Here is a 26,323-nt window from a genome sequence, read left to right as displayed (position 1 = left end):
TTATTTTTTGACTTAATATTATTTGCATTTTTTTATATAAATATTTAAAATAAAATAAAAAAACTATAATTAAATGGTTTAAAATATATTAAAATAAATTTTTTTACTTAAAATTTAACAATAATTATACATTTTTTAACCCATAAAAATATATCTTTACTCTTCATTTTGATTGATTTTTATAAAAGATAAGACAAAAATATAGGATTTCATTTTCTCTTATGAATGTTAAAATGATGGAAAAAAAATTGATAAAAAAAAAATTTGATGTGATAGTTATTTAACTAAATAAAATGTATAAATGATAAAATTTATTTTAATGAAAACTCTTTGAAACAATTATTATTATTATAATAATAGATTAAAAATTTTATTGGATGTTAAAATAATACAAAGTTATATTAATAATTATAAAAATTTTAAATTATATTTGACACTTTTTATGTTACCTTTTTTTTGTATGTTTACTATAGATTTAATATTTTTTTTAAAATATGTTGTAACTAAATGATAAAAAAAAATAGAAACAAAAATCATCTTATATAGTTTAGTGTATTTTTTGTTTTTTTTTTCTGAAAAAAAGTTACTTATATTTTTAAATACAACTTTTCACCTTCTGTTTGAAAATATATTTAATAATAAAAAAACTAAAGTTATATTATTTATTAATATTTTTATATATATAAAAGAAAGTATTTTTTTTATTCACAATACTTTTCAAAGGTTACTTTAAAAAATGTTTTTTTTTAAAATAAAGAAAAATGAAAATAAAGAAGGGACATATTATTGAATGTATTATTTTTTTTTTATAAAAATTGTTTACATCTATTAGTACAATTTACAAGAACATGCACCTTGAATTGGTTCTTTCTTTCTTCCCTCTTCTTTTTTTTTGTTAAATGTTTTAGAATTTTTTTGTTATTAAAAAGAAAATTTACATGTGTTGGTCGATGATGGATAAATTTGAAATGTTTCTAATGAACCAATTAATCTTATTATTTTCTCTTTTTTTTTTCCAATAATTATCAATAGATAAGAACAAAGCTTTATAGGATTTTCATTTATTTAAAGTTTGAAAATAAAAAAGAAAAATTTTTATTAAAAGTAATTGCTTTTGTATTTATGAAATGATTGTACATTTTTAGTTGGATGATGTTATTTTATATTTTGTAAGGGTAGGAAAAGATTATATCAAATTTTTTTTTTTTTTTTGTAATACTTATTTAAAAAAAAAGGAATATATTTATTTCCTCTCTCTCTCTCTTCTTTTCATTCTTTTTTAACCACTTTTAAAGCATTTTTATATTCTCTTTTTTTTTCATAATAATATAACTAGAAAACAAAATAATGTGTAAAGAGATAGAATATAATATAGGTTTTTGAAAGTCAAATTTGGTCAAGGTGTTAAAATATAAGGTAGAATGAGAATTGAGAAACTACCTACCAGATATGTAATAATTCTATATATTTTATTTTATACATTAATTTTTACAAGGGGACGCTTGATAGGTTGTCTTCTTTTTTTTTTTTTTTTAAATACATTTATTTTAAAGCATTTTATTATATAAAAAGAAGGGGGATGATGTAATTTTTGATAACGCACAGAGAGGGTGTGCAAATGAAGTAGTAAAATAAATGAATATATATATATATATTTAATATTTGTGGATGGTTAAAAGAAAGGGAGTCGTCTAAAAGAATATATAAATGCGTTGGGTTAGTTTTATATTTTTGTTGGTGTGGAAATGTAATATTAAGGATACTTCAAGTAACGTAAATCATTTATTTTTGCGCATATATAATATTTTATGAATAAAGACTTCATACCACCTTCAAGGTTTCTTTTCTAAATTTCATCCTGTATTTTTATTTGGTTTAAAAAAAAAAATATCATTTTATATATATTATATTTTAATATAACGATTATAATAATATCATCTATTGGATGAAAAGAGTTGACATTCTCCATCTACAGATAAACATTATATACCCCTATTAACTTTTTTTCTTTTATTTTTTTTTTTTTTGTTAAAAAAGAGTGCTCTATTGTATCAAACATCGATATGTCTTTTTACCCTTAAATATCATCAATGATCATATACTTTTTAGTTTATGTAACCCCTACTATATTATATTAGTAGTCCTAATATGTCATTATATATGTGTAGTATCAATTTTACCCTATTTTTTTCAATAACTTTTATGTTTAAAAAATCACCACTAATCATTTTATATCTTTAAATATAAACAATTATTTCTTCCGACCCCACTTCTTTAACATATTTATTTTTATGTATTATTTTATTTATAGATATATTCAGTATAGTAACACTTTTTGCTTTATTTTAACAAAAAAAAGTATTTTCTTTTCTTTGTATAGCATTAAATATTTTTAGGGTACCAGTGTTTATACACCCAATTTCTTTTCGCTTTTTTTAACACTATATATATATATGTATATTATATATATATATCATAAAGCTCCTTCTGTTTTCATAATATTATATTACTTATAAATATCTATATTTTCAAGTTTATTAATAATATACTTTATTTTAAACATACAATTTTTGTAAAGAAAAATAACGGGATATTCTCTTATTAAGATAAAATAATTATTTTTGTCCAATACTCTTGTGTCATACTCTTTTCTCTTATTATAATTAGTTATTTTTAAAAATTTCCAATATATATAATATTAATAAATCTAAGTTAATTTGAACTATATATTAATAATATTATTTTTAAAAAAAAAACTTCATCACTATGAATTCTATATTATAATTCTATAAATCTTTTTTTTTTTTATTCAATTTTTATCATAATAAAAACGATATTTTCTATTGAGGTTAACCTACTGATCATAGAAAAAAGATAATCTATATACTCATTATTATTTCTCTCTTTTTTTTTTCTACCCAAAACTATTGGGGTTTTCTTTGTTTTTAATTCATTTTAAAAATATATATATATATGTATATTTTTTCTTTTTTAACCCAAGGAAGATGCAGTTATCAGGTTGTATATGGTATAATAAATATTTTTATATAGATACTTTTGATAAGACTTTCCAGAGAAAAAAAAAAGAAGAACTATAAAGAAAAGTTCTTTTTTTTTTATTCCTTTGCATTGCAACATAACTTAGTAACCCCAATGATATTTTCTCCTTGATGTATAAATATATATGTATATGTATATATATTTCAACTCATTCCTGGTTCCTCTTGCTCTTCACTCTCATATTAAGACCGATTCCCCAAATTCCTTCCATTAACTTTTCATCCCTACACCGCACCACTATACCATATTACATAACAATTATTTAGTAGATGGAGAAAAAGTAAGAAAATCCACAAACACCACAGATTAACATTCATCTCTACCCTTCCATCCCCTCACTCCAACTATATTATACATGCGATCTAAATTTTTATTTAGTTACCCTACCAACTGTCATTTTTCTTTTACTTTCCAAAAATTTTACCACTATTAATAGAAATGTAATAGTTTCAATATTTAAAAAAAAATAAAATAAAATAAAAATTATATAATGACATTTATTTATTATTTTAATATAAAATGTTTTTTTTTTTTATAAAGAATACAGAAATATAATTTATCATACCCTTCATCTTATGTTTATTCTTATATGTTAATTATATCACAAAAAAAAAAATAAATAAAATAAAATAAAAAAAAAACCTTTTTTTGACAATATAATTTTTCACTCCCTCTTACCATTCAAGTCAAATAGATATGCGTTACATCAAAAAAAAAAAAAAGAACCTTCAACACTATTAAGTGATGCCACCCTACAACATCATCCTATGGGAGAATGATATTTTATAGATGTAGATATAGAATTATTTCAAATATTCACATTTATGTATATATAATGTATATATATATATATATATATATTTTTATTTTAAAAATATTAAAATTCACATATATATTTATCTTTTCTATATTATAAAATTATTATATTTTTTTTAGAAAGTAATAATAAGATTTTTTTTTGGTAATTTTAAATATTAGAATAATAATAAAAAAAATGTTGTTATAATAACTTTCTTTTTTTTTTTAAACTTATTATTTATATTTTTAATAATTATAAAAGATATATTAACATAATATTTATTAAAAAAAAAAGAATATATACATATATATATATATATACAGTATATTTCTAAGAGTAGGATAATATATTTTAAATAGAAAAGAGGGGTCTTTTTTAAGATGCGAGAGTAATATAGTATTATATTAGTTGTTTTTAAACAACTAAATGGGAAGTACTCTTATTTTATGGGACACTATTTAGTAGAGGTTTTTGTTCTTTCAATTTTTCCCTCTCATTTTCTTATTTACAATTATTTTGAGCATTTTATATTTTTAGATATTATCATTTTCTTTTTTTTTTTTTAATATATGTATAAATTTCCTATCATTCTTTTTTCCCTTTTTTTTTATTATACCTTATTTGTTCTTATATATTATTTTTTACTTGATTATTTGGTTACCATTATTTTTATATGCAAAGTGTTATGTAAAGATTTTTCATTTAAAAAAAAATTATGAATTATTTTATAGGGGTTGTTGAATAGGGGTAAAATAAAATTTTACCACACATACACTCTCTTAACTACAAATATTCAATTATATCTCTATATGTTACCTTTTGTTATCAAAAGACCTCTGAACATAAATTTGTCTTTCTTCTTTTTCTCTCTCTCTCTCTTATTTATATAACTTTTATTTATCAGACCTTCTTCCTGATATTGACATATTTTTATTATTCTTTTTTTTTTTTTTAGGTAAACATCTCATATATGGTTTCAACAACCCCGGTGCAGGATGTGTGTTCACCATCCCTATATCATAGTATAAATAATAATAAGAATATCTCAGTATCTGAAAATTTAAATGATGATAGATCATCTAAAAAAGAGAATACCTCAATTAATTTTTCATCCTCTAATGATATACCTATAAATGTATCTATAAGCATGACATCTCCAACACCAAGATCATCACAGGTAAATGAAGAAGTCATAGATAAATGTCAAAATAATCAAAAAGAAAGAACACCTTTATTAGAATCATTAGAAAGAAATGTTAGAGTTAATAAGAATAAAGATAATAATGATTGTGAAAATAATAATAATATTAATAATGGTAAAGAAAGTATTATTATTAAAGAAGAAAATGATATTACTAATAACGGGACAAATAATAGTAATAATATTAATAAAAATATTGTGAATAATAATAGTACAAATAATAATGATGGTACATATAAAAAAGTAAGAAATGTAATTCAATGGAAATTATTAGGATCATTTGATAATGAAGAAGATATGCTTAAAGTAAGATGTACACAAAGAGTTTCTAAAAGAAAAACTGATACAATAAGAAATGGTGTAAAATTAACATTTAGATGTAACGTATGGAAAAGAACTCGATGTACTTATCAAATGTATGTTTTATATAGACATGATGGTAAAATTGATTTATATGAAACTGGTGTTCATAATCATGAAATTTCTACAAAAGCAAAATATCCTAATCATACACCACAAACGTATCTTAATGAAAGATCTAAAAAATATTTATTAAGTTTAAAAGAAAGTAATAATAATGCTATAAAAAGACCAGCTTCTAATGATGAAATAAGTAATTTTGTAAGAGATAATAAAACAAAAAGAATGTCACCTATAATTTCTATTAGAGATGAAATTATAGAAGATTCAGTTTTAGAGAGTAGTGGTAATACACCATTAAATACAATATTAAAATCAATTGTTGTTAATGAAAAAATACAAAATATTGCAAAATCTATTGATACAAGAGGAATGGGATCATGTGAAATAAATTGTTCAAAACAATCACCATCTACTTCAACTACACCAATAACAACAAGAAGTTTAGATGAGTCACCATTAGATTTTTTAAATGCTTTTCCTAATATTTATGCTTATACAAATACCTCCTCCTCTACATCAACTGCCTTTACTCAGGATTCCTCATTAATCGTAAAAACGACAGATGAAGAAATTAATACAGATTCTGCCCCAGAAACAACACATAGTTCTACCTCATATTCTTCTGGTGATGCTTCACCTGTTAATACATCTTCAACTATACATTCACCAGCATCAAAATTTTCTCTTGAAGATAGTGAAACATTATCACAATTATGTAAAATAGCTCAGGAATTGGATCTTCAATTTTCTTTTCGTGCTACCAATGGTCTTCGAGAATATTGTTTCCAGTTAAATAATACATCACAATCATTTCCAAAACTTATTCTCATTGACTATGGAACGTCTATTCAAATAGAAGAACATTCAATAAAAATTTCAGGAACAGAAAAATGGTTAAAACAGGATTTTAATCAATTTATATGGGCTTTAAGAGGTAAATGTTGTTATATGATTAAACAACAATCTAAACAAAATATAAAAGGCTTTAATTTTAATTATTCAAATTTTGGAAATAGTACCTACCTCGGTGTTTAAAATAATTGTTGCTAATTATTAACTGTCCTTCTAAATATCAAAAAATATATATCTCAACTTTTTTTTTATATGTATTTAGATTAACAAAAATTCTAAACCTCTTTTTTTTATCATCTCATACAATTAAAAAAAAATTTATTTCTAATATTTTATACATTTCTATGTTTTTTTTTTGTTACTTCTTTGAATGATCTTCAAAGAAAACTATTGTTCAAGACAATTATTACTCAACATCATATATATATATCTTCTTATAATATTTGTACTAATTTTATCTAAAAATATTGTAACAAAAAAATTTACATTACAAAATTGTAACTACGGTGATTCAAAAAAATACTACATGACCTTATTTTATAATAGTTTTAAAGAAAATGGGAAGAAAAAATTTCTATAAATTTTCACTAAATCCGTTAATATAGATCTCAACATTTTGAGAAAGCATTAAAAAATTTATATTATTACTTTTTTTGAATGCTTTTTTTTTAGATATAATATTTCAATATAGAAAATAATGTTTTTCCTTATTTCTTTTATATTTTATTAATTTTTTTTTCAAAAAAGGAGTTATATTATTTTATATAATAATAATATTTTACTAAATTCACTGCCGTTCATCATTTTTTTTTATCTATTGTCTTTATTCTTCCATTATTATATATTTAATAATTTATGAATAAATATTTTTTAATATTAAAATTTTTATATAATAAATTGAAATTTAAATGATTTGATATAAAATATTTTTTTTTAATTATAACATATTATTTTTTATAATCAATTATATTATGGAAGTTAGTCATAATACTACTAGGAAACCAAGAACAAGGTTTAGGGGTAAAAAAAAGAATTTTGATAGTAGTAATGATGGAAATGTATCCGTTGACAGAGATAAAACTTTTGAATGTGAAGATGAAAAAGAAGCTCCATTTGAAAATGCTTTTAAACATGCTACTATTGCTTTGACACAAGGTGGTAGAAAAAATGTTACTTCAGTTATGCAAGTTGAACTAAGTAATAAAAATGAAAGTAACAAAACATTACACATCAATCCAGTACAACCAACAACACAAACACCACCAACGCCACAACCACAATCAACACCACAAGTACCACCAACACCACAAGTAGTACAACCTCCTATACAAGAACTTTCCGGTCAAGAAAAAAAAGTATCTGGAAAAAATATAGCTGATCTTGCAGTAACATTTGTTGATAAATTAATTGATGAAGGTTTAGATAGATTAAAAAAAGAATTTACAGAAATTAATCGTATAGTTCCTCAAAAAAATGAAATTACTAATTTTTTAAAACCAGAAAATGCATTAAGAAATAGAAATATAAATGTACCATGTATTGATAGTACACGAGTAGAGTTAACAAATTACACAACAGATTATATTCATGCAAATTATGTTGGAACATTATCTAGTCCTAAACGTTTCATTTGTACTCAATCTCCAACAACTGATACGGTAAATGATTTCTGGTTTATGATAGCACAACATGATGTGTCATGTATTGGAATGATAAGTGATATGTCAAAAGGAAATAAAGATAAATTAGAATTATATTTTCCAAATAAAACAAATCGTTCTTATAAATTTGGTGAAGTCAAAGTTACTTGTAAAAAAAGAGAAAGAATGTCAATAAATAGTGAATTAAGAAGAACTACTTTAAAGATTCAGTATATGGATAAAAAATTAGATGTTTTGCACTATCATTGGGCTTACTTTCCAGATAAGTCTGTTCCAACAGTTTCACAAACACCATTTCAATTATTGGGATTTTTAAGATTCTCTAAAACACCAATTGTTCTTCATGATGCTTTGGGTACAGGAAGAGTTGGAATATTATGTTTAATTGAAATGTTTATGGAATGCCTTATGAAAGGTAAAGAAGTAGAATCATTACAACAATTAACAGAATCTTTAAAAAAATCAAGAGCTTTTTCATTGGAATACGAAATTGTAAGTTATTTTTTAAAAAGTTATCTAACAATATAATTAACTTTTAGCATTACTTCTACATACACTCAAGTATAATAGATTATCTAAAAAGAAAAATAAATTTCCAGTCTTCACAATTACTTTTAGAATTCATAGATAGTTATGATAATGCCGTAAAGAAATATGAAAAGACATTAAACAAATAGGAAATAAAATTTATTTAATCAACATAATCATATAAGTAGATTTAAAATTAAGCTAAAAAAAATAATTTATCATATAGTATATACAAAAATACTTATTTCAATATAACAGATAACATAATAAAATGTTTGTCAATAAAATAAAATACTAAATTTGAAAAAAATATAACTTTTTTTTAATTGTTTTAGAAAAAAAAAACAATGGCGAAATATTTAGTTTCATTACCACTTTTTTTTAGATTAAAATTTAATTATCGAAAGGTAAAATAAGTGAATAAAAAAAAGTTTAACACAATTAAAAGTTGTATACAATATGCAAAATATATATGGGTAATGTACTAGATGGTTTCTGACTATATTTGTAAAATATACAGAAACTTAATACATTGTATAAGCTATACTGTGTAATTAATGATAATTGAAAATGAAAAAAATAAACTTACTACTTATTTGTTTCACAAATTTTAAAAAGATTTGTTGCCTATCAGAAGTTCTCTGGTTTTTGTAAATTATCCTAAAGAAAGTTTTTTTGAAAGTAAAAGATTTACCATCTTTCTGCCAAAAACTACTGAACTTGCCAAGTAATTGTAGTAGTTTGTTTGACATTTTTTCTCTATAATTTGAATATTTTTTTTTCATATTTATTTTAAAGTTTATAACACTTTCTCTGAAAATAAAATGAACTTTTTTTTAATATTGTAAACTTGTCCACTTAATGGATAATATTATGAATATAAAAAATTTCCATATACTTTAAAATAACAATATTTACCAAGCAATGAAAAACATTTTTTTTGAAATAAACAGATGAAATAATAGTAAATAATATAATTAGCATAACTAATAAATTATGTAATTCATTGATAATTTTATTTTTTATTCAATAGTTTAATTTATTATATTATTTACAGAAAGATAAAAATATTTATATTAGAGAAATTAAAATAAAATTTTTTTTATTTAACAATCATTTAAACTTATAATTATTTTTATATAAAATTGTATTTTTAATCTAAATATGATTAAATAATAAACTAAATTAATTATTTGTGATAACATTTTATTATTTATAGCAGAATAAATTTTTTTAATTTAAAATCTTCTTTGAAATTTTTCCATTGTTTGACTGTGGCTAGAATTATCAAAATTTCACATAATTTTAAGGATAATGTCGTACTTGAAAATTTTTGTAAAATAGAACATTACAGAATTAAATATTTTTTGTTGAATCATTTATCAGTTATCATTGTACTGGGATCATTTGAAAAATTCGCATCTTAAGACACTAGTAATAAGAAAGTTAAACCGTAAAGTAGTCAATTTTAAAAATTTATTTTTTTATTTTGAAAAATATTATTTCAAACTTATAAATTATTTCGTTTATCAGTTATTAATTTTAGAAATTTTCTACTAGAAAAAAACTTGAACAGAAAGTGATAATTAAATATTTTGCAAAAAAAGATTTTTTATTTTTAAAAAAATCTACGTGCTTATTTAATAATAAATCAAATAAATAAATAAAGTTTTATTTCGTTTATTAAAAAAAAATAGCTGTATCATTTCTTAACAAACAATAAAGTTTATAATTATTATACAGACTAAAAATAGTACACGTACTTTTAACAAGTTGTATACAAGTAATACGAATTAAATACACCTTGTTAACTATCTGTATCCTGTGACTCTAAATCAAGAAAAATTATTTTTTTTGTGATTCATTTTTCTCAAGAGAAAGTTTATTTAACAAATTAATAATATATTGACTATCACAACGTTTTTTCAAAAATGAATGTTCTAGTAATTTTGATGCCGGTAACCGTAAATAACTTTTTTTGACACAACATTTAGAGACAAAATCTCTTAAATCTTCTGATACATCTACATTACTTGGAAATGTTGGTTCATCACATTCAAGTATTTTTTTTAATGCTTTTATAGTATCTTCATGAAAATGTGGTGGTTCACCCATTACCATTTCAATTATCATAATACCCAATGACCATATGTCTGCTGATGTGTCATAGGAAGATCTTTTTATAACTTCTGGTGCCATCCAATATGGTGTACCAACTAAACTTCTCCTTTTTGGTTTGTCATTTGTTAGATGAGCACAAAAACCAAAATCTGATATTTTTACCATACCATCTTTAGAAAATAAAATTGAATCACTTTTAATATCCCTATGAATAATATTATGTTGGTGAAGATATTCTAAACCTAATAATGTTTGATATGTTATATAAGCAATTACAGATTCTTCAATTCTCATTTCTGTTACAATATCAGTTAATGGTCCTTTATCCATATACTCCATAATAACCCATAATTCATCATCAACAAGATAACTATTATGCATTGAAACAATATTTGGATGTTTTAAATCTTTCATAAGTACAACTTCATTAAATAATAATTCTCTTCTTTGTTGTCCTTTAAGTTTCATTCTTTTAACGGCAACAGAAGTATTAGTAGTGGTTAGTGTGGCACGGATAACCAAGGATGTTGATCCTTCACCTATTTTAACAGAACCCTTAAGATTAGGTCTTGGATCACCACAATCAACAACACATTGTAATGCCATCCTAAATTTTTCATCTGATAATCCCTGTGATTCATTTTGTACTTTACTAATATCTTTTTTAATTATTTCAATTTCATCTTTCTTATTATTACAAATATTTTTTTCACCTTCTTCTTCAATATAATTAAAATTACCTTTTGAAGTGGGATATTTTTCTAATATAATTTTTTGTCTATCATCTTTCAAATCAAAATTACTTTCAACACTATTTACTATTGATGTTATCTTAAAAGAATCTGATTTTTTTATTTTTGAATATGTTGGTGGTGTAGAAGGATATGAAGAGATAGAGATACTTGGTTGTTGGACAATCGATAGTGGTGTTGAACAGGTTGAAAAATTTGTTGATATATCACTATTAAACATATCAGAAGCATTCCATCTTGACATTGTACTTTCTGGTCGACTACCATAACCTATACCAGTTGTTCCTCTAACAATTTTTTTATATTGTGCCATTTGAAGTGGTGTAAATTTAGAAGGATCTATTGGTTTTGGTCGTGATTTACCTATATATGTATTCATACCAAGAATAGCTTCCCATTGCTAAAATATTTTGATAAATATTATTATAATTATTGTATATATAATAGTTTAAATATATTACCTTAGGTAGTCCTTTGAAAGTACACGTATTTTTATCATACTCAGCATGTATTCGATGTTGAAAAGCTTCTGGAGATGAAATATCTTTTTTTTTTAATTTCATTTTAATATAAAAAAAAATCTAAATTTCTTTAAATACAATAATATTTAAAAGATAAAGGATAGTAGTATATAATACATAGATAAGTACTGCAAAATATTTGTTATCTAGATAAATAATAAAGTAGTTAAAAGATATAAATTTATATATCTTTTTACTACTAAAACTTTTATGCTTTCATTGTGTTAAGACATTCCTTTTGAGACACTAATTTTACCTTCACTATTGATAATATAGTTTATATTTATATTAAACATCATTATTTTTATTTTAATATATTAATTATATAATTGTTTTTTTTTTATAAAGTATGCAAGCCAGATTATTACAATATATTTGTGAGTAACAATGATAATTATTATTCTAAGTAAAAAAATTAAATATATTTTAGCCCCTAAAATTACTCGTTATATTGGTTTACCAATAGCAGCCGTTGTAGGAACGGTCGGATATCTTGTTGAAAGAAAATTATCAAAACCTAAAAAAATTGAAATATTGGAAACATCATTAATTGATCAAAGAAATAAAAGAAGATCTAAGGATTTATTAGAGGAAGAAAAGGATAATTCTATTATTCCTAATACATTGTCTGTTAATTCATAAAATCATTGTATACTATTAAATTAAAATAGTCTTGGAAAATTTTTTGCCATCTTCTTTTAATTTACATTTTAAAATTTCGATGTATAAAAAAATTTTATAAATATATGTCTTTTTTTTTTATTCATCAAATATTAATCTATTTTAATGTTTCTAGTGATGTCTTTTTTTTTCCAAAGTAAACAGATTTTACTAGTAAATCTATTATGTTTCTACCTATAGTTAACTAAAAATTTTTTTTTCATTATCTCTTATAACGAAATACTTTGGTCTTATGGTACTTCAAGCATGCTGGATTTTTGTATTTATTTTTTCCATTAATAGCTTATTTTTAGCTTTATTAATAAGCTTGTTATAGTTTTCTTTATAAATAATGGTTAATTGTTTTAATGGTATATATAAATATATTTTTACATTTAATCTTAAAAATATATCTAGATTTACTTATTTTTATCTAGTTTTATATTATTTTGTTTACGTTAATCTCTGTACAATTAAAATTAATAAAATAAATGTATACATATGCTAATAAAAAAATTATAGTTATTAAAAAAAAAGATGAATCCACCAACTAATCCACGACCTGAGATGGTAGCTGAGTTACGCAAACAGGCTTGTGCACCAGATGTTGATCAGGTATATCAATTTCTTAAAAATTTAAGTAAATTTAACTCTGTAATACCTGAACCAGTTGCAAGTTATTATTTATCTAAAAGTGGAATTGAGTGTAATGATAAAATTGTTCCAAAAATGATAGCTGTTAGTACACAGAAATTTATATCTGATATATTATTAGATTGTATGACTCAGGCTAAACATCGTGGACTTGGTACCACAAAAACTAATAAAAAAGGTATAAAAGAAACTAAGTATACTTTGAATATGGATGTTTTGGAGAGTGTTCTTAAGGAATATGGTATTGAACCTTTACCTACAATTAATGTTAGCAAAGAAAGTAAATAATTATCTTAAACCATATTTTGTTTTTATGATCTTTCACTTTTATGTATATATTTAAAATATGAAATTTTTTTTTTCTAAAAATACTTTCTTTTAATGATTAAATTTCATACGATTTTTTTTTAATAAGTTTTTTCGTTAATTTTACGTACCTATATCGTATAAATATATATTTTTTTTTGATTAAAATAATAATAAAATAGATAAAATTACTCTGTTAAACTTTATAAATAGAATGCTGGGAAGACGTTATATGAATCATTTAGCTTGTAAATTTGTTAAAAGTCCAGTAGTTTTGGTTCACGTGGTTGATCCTTATCTTAATTTAAATAAAAGGTTTGAAGATAAAGATCGGTTAAAGAAAAATTTAATTTCAAGGGGAATTAAAAATATTGATGTTGATAAAATAGAAAAAGAATATAAATTATGGTGGGATTTTTTTTTAAAAATGAAAAATATTGAAGAGGTAAATTTTTGTATATTTTATATTAAAAAAAAAATATGTTTTATAGAAAGATGAGGTAAAAAAATTTAATATTGAATTAAAATCATTGTCATCTGGTTTGGTAGGAGCATTATCTTTACCTAATGATATAGAAAAATTTGATGATTTAGATAGTGTTAAAATACCTTCTAATGAACCTTCATCAATTTTGAGTCATATACCAAAGTTAAAAATGATGGGAATGTGTAGAAGTGACAGTAAACATGGTTACCTTCATATATTAGGATATCCTGTAAGACTTCAAGATGAAATCAAAGAAAAATTAAGTAATATTTTACATACATACCATCCTGTCTCTCCACCATACATGATAAGACAAGCTGTAATTGAAGGTTGTAATATGGATGTGGAAGAATTATTATCATTTACAGAAACAGGCAATGATATGGGTATGTATTTAATGGGAGTTTCATTACCAACAATACTCTCAAAATATATAAAAACAAAATTTTTATCAGAAAAAAATAAATGGCCTATTATAATTCGAAGTGAAGGTGTTAGTTATAAAAAACCGAAGATGACAAAATATTTAAATTTATTTAATTCATGTCAAAAAGAAGTTATTGGAATAGTTGTGTTTGGTAGAGATAGTGAAGAATGTGAAAAAGGTAGTGAAGAGGTTGTTGATCTAGTTATAAAAGAGATTAATGATAATATGGGATTGTCAGTTGAAAAGAATACTGTTTCAAATAATATGTTAAAAATGTATGAACAAGCAGCTGTTCAATATTTAAATTCACAATTGTCACCTAAGCCAGAATTAATTCGTGTCTCTAAGATTGGAAGTTATATATCGGAACGATTAAATATTGTTTATGAAGATGCTGAATTAAGCTTTGTTCACATGAATTATATTAATATTGACATTTCTAGTATTCTTGGAAGTATTCTAGAGAAAAATTTTGATGTTAATGAAAATGAATCATTAGATAATTAAAAATGTTAATTTAATTTTATAGTTTACGAGAAGATAAATAAATATATACAAAATTTACAATACATTTAAAAATTAATTTCTCGATGTTTCTAAGTTAGAAACTCGTATTGTAAGTTCTTTAATAACTTCAATTAACTCCATTTTCATTGTTTTAATTTCCTCACAATGGCACAAAACATCATCAAAAGCCTTTTCAATTTCGCCTTCAATTTTTTGTAACTCACTCATTAATGAAGGAACTTTGACAAAAACTTTTGAATCAAAAATCATTTTAGTCATTCTGTCAACTTCTTCAAGATCTTGACAATATTTCTTTAATTTCTCTGTAGCATAATAAATTGCTACCATTTTACCCTTTATATCCTTATCTTCAAGTTCAATTCTTTTTTTATCAAGATGTGCAATATCTTCTTTACTTAAAGTAAGTAAAAATCCATACTTTTTATCTTTTAAAATTCTTTCTAATTTCTCAATTGTATTAACTACATTTGAATTTTGAATAACTGAACTAGATCCAAGTCGATCCTCAATATTTTTTAATCTTTCATCCAAAGCTACCAAAGAATCCATCTAAAAAAATGACTAGTGGTTAATCATAAGAAAAAAAAAATTAAGATAAGCCAGATTGAAACTGATAAATTCAAAAAATAAATGAGCATCTCTTTTAATAATATAAACAGGAATATTAAATAACAAACAACAGCAATACTATAGTAAAAAAATCAGTATGCTTAAACTATAAAAACAACAAAAATGATAACGAAAAAAAATGACAGTAACATGAGTATTAAAAAAATAGTTCAAAAAAGAAATTATACATCGAAAGAATGTGGTTTCAGGAGGAACTTCAAAAACTAGCATAGAATATTTCTATACAAACAGCAATTCTTTTTGGTGTTATCAACATAATATATTTTTTATTCATCATTATCAACTTCCATCTGTTCGTCTAAATCTTCCAAATCCTCATCACTATCATCCTCCTGATCAGCATGCCTTTTTTTACCTTTATCCTTCTTTTTTACACATTGAACTTTAACATTTATCTTTTCTTGAATTTCTTCATCCTCTTTCCACCAGTCATCGTCCTCATTGGCAGCATCAAAAACTTCTTTTTCAAGAGCAGTAATTTGTTCTAATTCATTATCACTTTCATCATCTGGATGAAAGACCATTAAAGGTTTCTGATCAGCATACGATACAACATTACATCTTTTATCAATTTGTTCACATAATAATCCTAATTTTCCATTTAAGATAAAAAGTGCTTCCATATGTGAAACTCTATTTTTTATCCATGAAAAGAAAGATCCTAGTTGTTTTTCAAGATCAGAAACAGTCATTAAGTAAGACATGTGAGCTGAAATTACTATACCACTCCAACGTATCAATTGCTCAACATGACCTCCAGTACTTTCTCTTAGTTTTTCTTCAATATATTTTAATAAACGAATGACATGAATTGTAGGAAGATCTTTCACTGTATCTTTGATTTCTCTTTGTGATATAGCCCCTGTTAGAATATCATCTATTTTTTTGCTATCAGAAGACAACAATGATTGCGTCAGTGACACTGCATACGACAATGCATTTGTTGAATCAGTTGCAAGTGCATTTGCTGCATCAGTAATTGAAGGTTTTGTTGTTGGTTCCTTAACAATACTACCAGAATCTGATGTAGATGCAGCTGCTGACATTTGCAAAGGTGAAGAGACAGAATCCTCTGAACTTAAATCACCATTTTGATGTTCATCGATATTTTCTTTTTTGTTTCTAAAACAATGATATTTCCAAATAATGTTTTATTTTTAACTTACAAATCTTTTAATTCACGCATTGTTGGTTCATCTAATTCACTTTTTTTCTGTTTTTTACCATTTTTTATAGGTGACTTCTAAAAATAGAATAAAATATTAATTTTTTTTATATTAATATTTAAAAAATTAATAATAACATACCCCGTTTAATTTTTCAAATGTATTATCAATGCTCAAAGAACCATTCTGCTTACCATTAGAAATTAGTCCTTCTTCAGGATCAGAATATTTTGATGAACGGGTTCTAACCATATATCCTAAAAACAGATAGTTTTTAAATAAATGATGAAATTTACTATAAATTTAAATATTTTGATAAAAAGATATAATTAAGCGTGAAAATGTTTTTTATTACTATTTAAAATTTTAAAATAAATTCATAATAAATGAAAATTGATTCTTTCATAGTACAAGTACAAGTTGAAATTTTGGTACAGTAGGAGTGGTGTTTCTCCAAATAAATGACAAGGCTTCTTTATGAGAAACAACTTTGTTTGTGCGCGATAATAAATTATGGTGAAGAAGATATAAAATTTAAATAAATATCTCAATGCTTATCTTGATGTATTATTTTTGACTTTTATCACCATTTTTAATTGTTTATTTTTTAAAAAAAATTTATTTAAAATTGGATTTGAAAACAATATATCAACTATTAGTTTTAAATTTGTGATGGAAAAATGAAGTATAAATTCAACAATAAAAGTTTTTCTTTTGAATTAAATTTTCTTTTTATCATTAAAAAGTTATTTAAATAACATATTTTATAATTCAATTTTTAAAAAGCATTTAAAATATTGGAATAGTATTTTGAAATAAAAGCTAATTAGCAATAATATTTACTAGCTAATTTATTTAATTACTAGCAAAATGCGAAGTATTAAATGCATAATAAATGAAAGTAAAAAGAATCACTTTTTTCTTAATAAACAATTTTATATTTATCTTTTTTTGTATGGTTACTAAAATAAAGACCAAAATTTCGTTAATCAAGAAATAAAAATATATAGTTATTAAATTATAAAATTTTCTATTTCTTTATTCTAACAAGCATAAAACAAAATAAAAATTAATTTTTATATTAACAAATAAAATTTCTAAAAAGAATTTATTTTCACAATTCATGTAAAATTTTGTTTAATTTTTTAATTATAGTTATTTCTAAATGTTATCTTTGTTCAAATCGTATATAGTAGTTACTACTTTTTTTTTATTTAATATTATTTTTATTATCTATTGATTTTGGCAATTAAACATTTAAGCGCTTGTTTTTAATTGTACATTATCTTTTTTAATTTTTATATATATTTATACAATATTTTAATTAAATGTTTTAAGCATTATAAATATTTTTAAAAATAATTGTTTTGTGTTTATGTATGATTATTTATCTTGTATATTTATAAATAAATTACTTTTAAAATATCTACTATATATTATAATCATATTGTAGAAATAATCAAAATATTCTATTTAAAAATATAAATAATGAGTAAAAAGTAATTTTGGACATATCAAATTTTTTATAAAAATCACGTAATAAAGTCACTTTTTTTAATCAGTAAAAAAAGTATAAAAATAAAATTTGTTTTTATTACTTATATCAATAAGAAAATTTATAAAATATAATTATCAGATAATTTTAATTTAAAAAAAAAGCAATGATTGTTTTAATAGTTATTATGAATAATTTGGCAATAAAAATTACTACATATAGTAATAAGTAATTTTGTAATAAAAACTAGAATAATTTATGTATAACAATGAATAAAAAAATATTAGTACAAAATTAACTCTTTTAAAATCTTTAATCTGGTAGAGCTTAACATGGAAACATAATAACACACTATTACATTTATTTTTATTTTATTTACTGATTCATTAAATTGTTCTGATGGTTGAGAATATTCTTGAAAATAAAATTTTATTTTACTATTTAAGTAACAAAAAGTTTTATTTTTTTTTTTTCATGTAAAACTTAATGTTATGATATTATTTTTAATGTTAAATATCAAACCTAAAAAATAAATAAATGATAAAAAAAATCTATTGTTTGATTTAAACAAGTTCAAGTATAAAAAAGCATTTTTATAAATTATTTATTTTTATATAAATATTACTGAACCAAAGTTATACTTTATCATTTTATTAATACACATATTTAACATTTTTTCTCTTATCATCAAATGATCATATTATATTATTTAAATTTCTTATCATATTGAAGTAAAGTTATTATATTGTTCCATGTATACTCAAGTTATAGAACTATCTTATTTTTATTTTAGTACATATGCATATGTATTTTGTTTATGGGCAAAATTTATATAAATTTTTCTTTATAAAGATAAGTTTTATAAGTTTTTCATTTTTATGTTATAAAATAACTTTCTTTTTAATAATAGTAAAGTTTTATGAAATACCAAAAAAAAAGAATAAAATTTTAGTTTAATTACTTAAATAATATATTTTTATTTATAAAGTAATTAATTAATTTATTATGTAGCTTTTTTTAATAATTTTTTTAATTTATCCATATGGTAAAAATAAAATTTAGAAACCTTTTTTGTACATTAATATTTTAACATATGTCCTCATTAATCAAATTGACAATTATTTTGTTTTGAAGTAAAATGTTATAAATGATAGTTAGGCCAGAAATATATAAAGATATATATATATACAACCAGCATCTTGTTTGTGACTTTTTATTTATCCATTAAGCTTTTACTTAAAGATAAAAATACTAAATATTTATGGTATAATATTTATCCTCATTAAAAATCGTCCTTTTCATTTCATGGTAAAGATATAGTGCTATACATTTATTTTATACTAGATGATAAAAATGATTAAACAATTGTCTGTTAATCTATAAAAATAAAAATGTTTCTAATTTTTAAAATTAACAACAATATAATTTAATATAATTATATGCTTTATATTAATAAATAAATACCATTTTGGTTAATATTTTTAAATTAACATCTTATTAATATTTTAAAGAAGCTGTTTAATATAACATTGTATATATTTATAAATAATTGTATATATTTTATATAAATGCCACACAAATATATTATTTATCATTATAATATGATATTAAGTTAGTAGATACATTTAATAAATTATGGCTAATGAATTCATACTTATTCCATGTTTCATTATATAAAGTGAGATATAATAACATTTTCTTGAGAATAAATTAATAGATAACATTTTAGTATGAAAATAATATTTTTATGACATTAGTTTAAGACAAATAAATTATAAATAATATATTAATTATTTTAAAGAAATATTTTGACCATTGGTTACTTTAACTTTTATATATATAAAAAGAAATTTATTAAAACTTCATTTGACAAAACTAAGTAATGATGTATTTAAAATATTTTACACTATAAAATTTTTGCCATTGGAGTATTAACAGCTGTGGGTAGTATATGTAGTTTATATTATTTTTATTTGTCTACAAAGAAAATTATAGGGCAAAAGAAATCGATGCTTAAGGACATTTATATAATGTTAATACGAAGAACTTTTATTTTGATTATACTATTTTTTTTTTTTAAATTAAAAAAACATACTTTTATAAATATTAAATTTTCTATTCTTAAAGTGTAAAATTTATATTTATTTTTGTATTGTAAAATATATAATTTAAAAAAAAAAAATTATTCTCCACATAAATTATTCATTTCTTCATTTTTTATTTTTATAAAAAAAATAAAATTTTGAACAATAATATTTATAATTCTTAAGTTTTAACATTACAAAATGTTCAAGTTATTTTATATTATTTTCTTTAAATATATTTTTACAATAAAGAAGTTTAATAAAAATAAAGCTTTTAAATATATTATTTCTTGTTTATCATTATTTAACTTTTAAAAATAAAATTTTATTTTTCAAGGATTTTCTTACCTTTATATATTTATAATATTTTTTTTTTAATTTCTAAGACCATTTAGAGAAGAAATTTAAAAATTATCTATTGTTTAATTTTTTTTAATATATGTATATATATATTTAAAATTTTTATTTTACAAAATATATTTTTTTTTTCTAAGTAAAAATTTTAATAACAAACCATTAATAATTGTAAACTAATAAAAATCACATTTTATAGGTTTTTTTCAATGAGAAGTGTGACAAGGAATAGTGTGTTAATATTTCTAATATTTTTCATTTTTATATTTGCTTCATATCTTAAATTGACAAGTGATAGTAAGTTTTATATTTTATTTTTAAAATATTACTAAAAATTATTTTTGATATATTTTTAAGTGAGAAATGGAGATTTAACAAAAATTGAGCTAGTAAATAATTTAGAAAGAGCATTGTCAGCATCAGAAGAATTATTAAAAGAAAATAAAGAATTACGAAATATTATTAATAAAATAATTAATAAAAAAGATGGAATATTTAATGAAAGTAGTGATTTAAAAAAAGTTGATAAGATTGAGAAAAATTTATTAGAATCAAATAAAATTAATTTTTCTATTAATAATCATTATTCAATAAAGCATGAATCTTTATTAAAAGAAGCTATAAGAAATACTAGGGAAATGTATTATTTTGTTAAGGCTTCTTTATCAAAAATTAATAATAAAATATTAGAAGAAGATGCAGTAGAAAGATTAATATCATTAAATGTTGATATAAAAAAACTTTATAATGATGGTAGTTTATGGAGATCAGGGGAATTAAAAAAATTATCTAACTTTATACAAAAAAAGATATATACACTTCAAAATCCAAAAGATTGTGAAAAGACTAACTTTATGGTTTGTAACTTAGATAAAGGATGTGGTTTTGGTTGTCAATTACATCATGTAGCATTTTGTTTTTATATGGCACTTGGTACTAATAGAACATTACTTTTTGAAAAAGATGGTACTGATTGGAGATATTCAAAAAAAGGATGGGAATCAGTTTTTCAACCAATATCTAATTGTTCTTTTGAAAAACATGCAAAAAATAAACCTTCAATTACATGGAGTGGTACTAGGAGTATGAGAAGTAAAAATGCTGTAATAAAAATACCAATAATAGATTATATATCACCTAAACCAGATTTTGTTCCATTAGCATTACCTAAAGAATTAAGTGATAAAATGATAGAATTACATTCATTTCCAACAGCTTATTTTACTGGACAGGTATTTTTAATATTATTATTTTTTTTAAAAAAAAAAATTATAATTTAATTAATATTTTAGATATTGTCATATGCCATGCGTCACAATGATAAATTTGAAAAAGAATTTTTAAAATATGTAGAAGAGGTACCATTTAAAAAAACACCAATTGTTGGTATTCATGTAAGGAGAACTGACAAAATTGGTACAGAAGCATCATTTCATGATGTTACAGAATACATGAATCATGCTGAAATTTTTTTTCGAGAAAAAGAAATAGAAATGGAAAATAAATTAGATAGAAAAGTATTTATAGCAACTGATGACTCAACAGTAATAACAGATTTAAGAAAAAAATATCCAAATTATACATTTTATGGAGATGAAAAAATTGCTAGTAATGCTGGTCTTGGAAAAAGATATGAAGATGAATCATTACATGGTATTATAAAAGATATACGTTTTTTATCAAAATGTTCTTTCATAATAGGTACCTTTTCATCACAAGTTAGTAGAATGGCATATGAATTAATGCAAGTTGAGTCTCCAGATGATGCTGGATACAATTATGCTTCTATTGATGATGTTTATTATTTTGGAGGCCAACAAACTCACAATTTAAGAGCTATAAAAAGTCATAAAAGTTTGACAAAAGAAGAAATTTCTTTTGAAAAAGATGCTTTAATTGGAATCTCAGGTAATCATTGGAATGGATGGAGTAAAGGTACCTTAGTTGGTGGAAATCATGAAACAGGTTTATTTCCTAGTTATAAAGTTGTTGAAGACTGGAAGATTGTAGAGATGCCAGTTTTTAGTGGATTTATATAATTATTTTCTTTAATAATTTAATAGAGTTTTATTTATATTAATCACTATACAAAAAAACGGGATAATATATTTTATAATTTAATTTTTAAGTTCCTACTTATAATTTTTAATTAATAAAATATTTAATTATAAATATAAAAATTTAATTATTTAAAATATTTTCATTAAGTTCCTTCCTTAATGTAACAAAAATTATTTTTATTTTTACCATTGTTTAGCATAAAATTTAAAATATTCTTTACTTTCAGATTTATTTTTTTGTATTACTTTGATAGGTTTTATTGTTGATGATTTAAAATTAATAGGTAAACTATCATTTACATATGTTCTTAATTTTTTTTGAAGAAAAATTAAAATTAATAGACGAAAAAGTATACATGTATTTACGACAAATTGAAAAGTTAAAGCATGAGTAACTATATTCATAGATTCACCATTTATTAAATACATTATCATGGTATGACAACAACCTTCAACATTTGAAAAAACAACAGAAAAAATTATTGTTGTTAAAAGTTTAGATGATTTGTAAATTTCTTGAAGTTGATGTTTATATAAAAGTGGTAATGAAATGACAATTTCTGATGTTTTCATACGATAATATACATTTGTTTTATATACTGTATAAAGAAAAATCTAAAAAAAATAAAATATTTAATTTAAAAAAAGCTTACTATAAATGTTACAATTTGAATTATTAAAAATATTAAAGCACTATTAATACTATCAAGTATAAAAAAATAATTACCAAGTAATTGAGTTATTAGTGTAATAATAATTGTTCCAAAATAACTAAAAATTATAAAATGAATTGACATATAATCAACACCATATTTATGAGATTGAAGTTTATAATAGGCAAAAATTCTTTCTAAACAATGTAAACTTGTTGCAAAGGAACATGCAGATAACATACCAAAAGTAGCATAATAAAGATATTCAAAATTTTTATATGTATAAAAAAATAATATACATAATTCTCGGGTAAAAGATAATGATCCTGTAAGTATAAAGCAAATATGATTTAAATAAAACATATGCCTAAGTGTTTTATTGAAAATCTTTAAAAAAAAATATTTATTATTTTAAACAATAAATTACCTTTATTTTATAAAGTATAAAATTTATTATAAATGATATTATAATAATTAATAAACTTGAAAATAATGAATAAAAAAGAAAAAAATTCTTCATTATTATTTTAATATTTCAATAAAAATTGTTTAGAACTAAAAAAAAGTTAAAATATTTATTAAAAATAATATAATTTTTAAATTATTATAGGTGTCAAAACAATTTATTATTAATTTAAAATATTTGTTATATTAACTTAATGTTACATTTGATAATTGAAATTACATATGAATTATGATTAATTTATTATGTTAAGAATATTTATATAATTATATACATTAATTAAATTCATATAAACCACCACGTTTTTAATTATTTATTTGATATCATATTTAATAATATTAAAATGTCAAGAAATTTTTTAATAAATGTTTAAAGATCAAATACATTTTTAATAATTGATATTCGGTTAATTATAACTAATATTCAAATATTATGTTAAATTTAAACTTTTGTACTATATATTCTATGAATAACATTATTTGTTTCCGAAAAATAGTAGTGTTAAAAATATCTATGAAATTTATATTTAATTTTTATCTATTAAGATCAAATATTATTAATTATGTTTTTTATGAAGTATTACAAATTAATATAATTTATTGTTAAGTAATACATTTTTCTTATTAAATTATAAATAAATTCTTTATTTCTAATAAGTTTTATTTTTATAATATTTTTAAAAAATAATTATTGAATTTTTAGAAGAAAATGAAACTTCATAAATTGAATATTAAACATTTTGATACTTTAACTATTAATTAGAAAACAATAAAATAGAATATATATATGAAAATTATTATGACTTTATCTAACTGTGATGTTTTTTATTATTAATTTTTTTAATAACAGTTTTTGTTAAATTGATTCATTGTCCAATCTCTTATTATAAAATTTCTTTTTATTAAAATCATATTTTTACGTTAAATAATTTTACTAAATTATTTATAAATTTAAAATTAATAAAAATAACAATTTTTATTTACTTTTTTACCTCAATTGATAAATATTTTTTCTGCTATAATATAGTTATTTTTTTTTTACCATATGTTTCTATAGCAATTTTTAAATTGAAATATTAAAAAAATTAAATGCTTTTACTTTTTGATATCCTTTTTATTTAATTTTTATTATTAAACATTTTTATGCAATTTATATTGTTATATTAAAGTGCATATTTGAATTAAAAAAAAACAATTATTTCTTTATATTCACATAATAAAAATTTTAAATAAAAATGACAAATTTTTATTTTATCAAATAAATATGAGTTGTTTAAGTATAAAACTAAAATAATTATTCTTTTATTTATAATTCTTAACTCCATTGGTTAGCATACATATTAAAATATACAGCACCATCTTTTTCAGCATCAAAAATTATATGGATTACTGGCTTTACACGGGATTCTTTTAATCTAAAAAATTGCCTGTGAATAAAATTTCTTGCTTTTTTTTGAAGTAATATTATTGTTAACATTCTAATTATCATTCCAAAAAATATTGTTACATGAAAAATGATATATTGAATTATTTCATCATGAAAAGAAAATTTAAAATGGTTTATGATATATAAATGAATGGATGTTTCCAAATTACAAAATATTGAAGTACATATAATTATTGTAAGAAGAACCATATTTTTATGAATTTGTTTAAGTGTATATTTTGATGATAGTGATAAGGTAATAGTTTTAATTTTTGATTTTGAACAGAATATTTGTTCAGTTTTAAATACCGTATAAATATAAATCTTAAAATGTTAAAAAAAAGATTAATTAAACTTACAAATGATGAAAAAAGTTGAAGAAAAAACAAAGTAGCTATTACATCAAATCCAGTCATTGACTTATATACCCTGGATAAAAATAGAAGAATGGATGCCAAAATCCCCACAATAATATAAAGAATTACATTAAAATACGAAAATTTATTTTCACTTTTTTCATAAGTTTTTATGTTGATGAAAGCATATATACGTTCATAAATTAATGAAGTTGAAAGTAAAACACTTATCAAGAGAAATATAAAGAAGCAAGAATTTAAGTATGCTTCAACAACTGGATTTATTTTTTGAATTTTTATAATATTTCTTGTTGTCATAATCATTCCAATAATTGAAAATATACTAATATTTAAATAGAAAATATTTCTTAAATTTTTGTGAAAAATCTTTTAAAAGTTAAATGTTCATTTTTAGCAAAATTATTACCTGTGTTTTATGAATGACGTATATTGTAAAAAAGGATAATGCAATAAGAAAAAATCCCGTAGAAATAGAAAATATCAAGAGACTTTGAATTATAAAATTTTTATGATTAAAATTTTTTCCACTCATGTTATTTGAAAAAAATATATATTTACAAAAATCTTAAATAATTTTAAGAAGTTAGTATACAAATGATTAATATTAATAAAAAAAATTTATTATATTTAAAAAAT

The 26,323-nt window shown here is 21.1% G+C and overlaps 10 protein-coding genes across 10 annotated transcripts; 6 read left to right on the top strand and 4 right to left on the bottom strand.

Moving 5' to 3' along the window:
• Positions 1 to 1,707: 1,707 nt before the first annotated feature.
• On the top strand, positions 1,708 to 6,518 carry SRAE_2000393700 (Hypothetical protein; the record flags this gene model as incomplete). Its single annotated transcript, XM_024642747.1, has 2 exons — positions 1,708 to 1,716; positions 4,815 to 6,518. The coding sequence occupies 2 exons, from the start codon at positions 1,708 to 1,710 to the stop codon at positions 6,516 to 6,518; spliced, it is 1,713 nt and encodes a 570-aa protein (XP_024508487.1).
• A 788-nt stretch (positions 6,519 to 7,306) lies between these two features.
• Positions 7,307 to 8,673, top strand: SRAE_2000393600 (Protein-tyrosine phosphatase, receptor/non-receptor type domain and Protein-tyrosine/Dual specificity phosphatase domain and Protein-tyrosine phosphatase, catalytic domain-containing protein; the record flags this gene model as incomplete). Its single annotated transcript, XM_024642746.1, has 2 exons — positions 7,307 to 8,488; positions 8,536 to 8,673. 2 exons carry the CDS (start codon positions 7,307 to 7,309, stop codon positions 8,671 to 8,673), a joined length of 1,320 nt encoding a protein of 439 aa, XP_024508486.1.
• Positions 8,674 to 10,369: 1,696 nt separating this feature from the next.
• On the bottom strand, positions 10,370 to 11,960 carry SRAE_2000393500 (CRIB domain and Protein kinase domain and Serine/threonine-/dual specificity protein kinase, catalytic domain and Protein kinase-like domain-containing protein; the record flags this gene model as incomplete). The annotated part of the gene is made up of 2 exons (XM_024642745.1): positions 10,370 to 11,797; positions 11,859 to 11,960. The coding sequence occupies 2 exons, from the start codon at positions 11,958 to 11,960 to the stop codon at positions 10,370 to 10,372; spliced, it is 1,530 nt and encodes a 509-aa protein (XP_024508485.1).
• A 307-nt stretch (positions 11,961 to 12,267) lies between these two features.
• Positions 12,268 to 12,560, top strand: SRAE_2000393400 (Hypothetical protein; the record flags this gene model as incomplete). Its single annotated transcript, XM_024642744.1, has 2 exons — positions 12,268 to 12,295; positions 12,349 to 12,560. 2 exons carry the CDS (start codon positions 12,268 to 12,270, stop codon positions 12,558 to 12,560), a joined length of 240 nt encoding a protein of 79 aa, XP_024508484.1.
• A 555-nt stretch (positions 12,561 to 13,115) lies between these two features.
• SRAE_2000393300 (Transcription initiation factor TFIID subunit 10) lies at positions 13,116 to 13,520 on the top strand (the record flags this gene model as incomplete). The annotated part of the gene is made up of 1 exon (XM_024642743.1): positions 13,116 to 13,520. One exon carries the CDS (start codon positions 13,116 to 13,118, stop codon positions 13,518 to 13,520), a length of 405 nt encoding a protein of 134 aa, XP_024508483.1.
• A 232-nt stretch (positions 13,521 to 13,752) lies between these two features.
• SRAE_2000393200 (Hypothetical protein) lies at positions 13,753 to 14,959 on the top strand (the record flags this gene model as incomplete). The annotated part of the gene is made up of 3 exons (XM_024642742.1): positions 13,753 to 13,853; positions 13,896 to 13,983; positions 14,030 to 14,959. The coding sequence occupies 3 exons, from the start codon at positions 13,753 to 13,755 to the stop codon at positions 14,957 to 14,959; spliced, it is 1,119 nt and encodes a 372-aa protein (XP_024508482.1).
• Positions 14,960 to 15,031: 72 nt separating this feature from the next.
• SRAE_2000393100 (Hypothetical protein) lies at positions 15,032 to 15,529 on the bottom strand (the record flags this gene model as incomplete). Its single annotated transcript, XM_024642740.1, has 1 exon — positions 15,032 to 15,529. One exon carries the CDS (start codon positions 15,527 to 15,529, stop codon positions 15,032 to 15,034), a length of 498 nt encoding a protein of 165 aa, XP_024508481.1.
• A 347-nt stretch (positions 15,530 to 15,876) lies between these two features.
• Positions 15,877 to 17,028, bottom strand: SRAE_2000393000 (Small-subunit processome, Utp12 domain-containing protein; the record flags this gene model as incomplete). The annotated part of the gene is made up of 3 exons (XM_024642739.1): positions 15,877 to 16,732; positions 16,777 to 16,853; positions 16,918 to 17,028. The coding sequence occupies 3 exons, from the start codon at positions 17,026 to 17,028 to the stop codon at positions 15,877 to 15,879; spliced, it is 1,044 nt and encodes a 347-aa protein (XP_024508480.1).
• Positions 17,029 to 20,918: 3,890 nt separating this feature from the next.
• SRAE_2000392900 (Alpha-(1,6)-fucosyltransferase) lies at positions 20,919 to 22,748 on the top strand (the record flags this gene model as incomplete). The annotated part of the gene is made up of 4 exons (XM_024642738.1): positions 20,919 to 21,006; positions 21,067 to 21,941; positions 22,002 to 22,362; positions 22,411 to 22,748. The coding sequence occupies 4 exons, from the start codon at positions 20,919 to 20,921 to the stop codon at positions 22,746 to 22,748; spliced, it is 1,662 nt and encodes a 553-aa protein (XP_024508479.1).
• Positions 22,749 to 22,952: 204 nt separating this feature from the next.
• On the bottom strand, positions 22,953 to 23,662 carry SRAE_2000392800 (Hypothetical protein; the record flags this gene model as incomplete). The annotated part of the gene is made up of 2 exons (XM_024642737.1): positions 22,953 to 23,384; positions 23,423 to 23,662. The coding sequence occupies 2 exons, from the start codon at positions 23,660 to 23,662 to the stop codon at positions 22,953 to 22,955; spliced, it is 672 nt and encodes a 223-aa protein (XP_024508478.1).
• Between the last annotated feature and the right edge of the window lie 2,661 nt (positions 23,663 to 26,323).

This window comes from Strongyloides ratti (assembly GCF_001040885.1).
Source record: "Strongyloides ratti genome assembly S_ratti_ED321, chromosome : 2".
NCBI lineage: Eukaryota > Metazoa > Nematoda > Chromadorea > Rhabditida > Strongyloididae > Strongyloides > Strongyloides ratti.
Note: the sequence above shows the minus strand (reverse complement) of the source record. Positions and strands in the feature narration are given on the sequence as shown.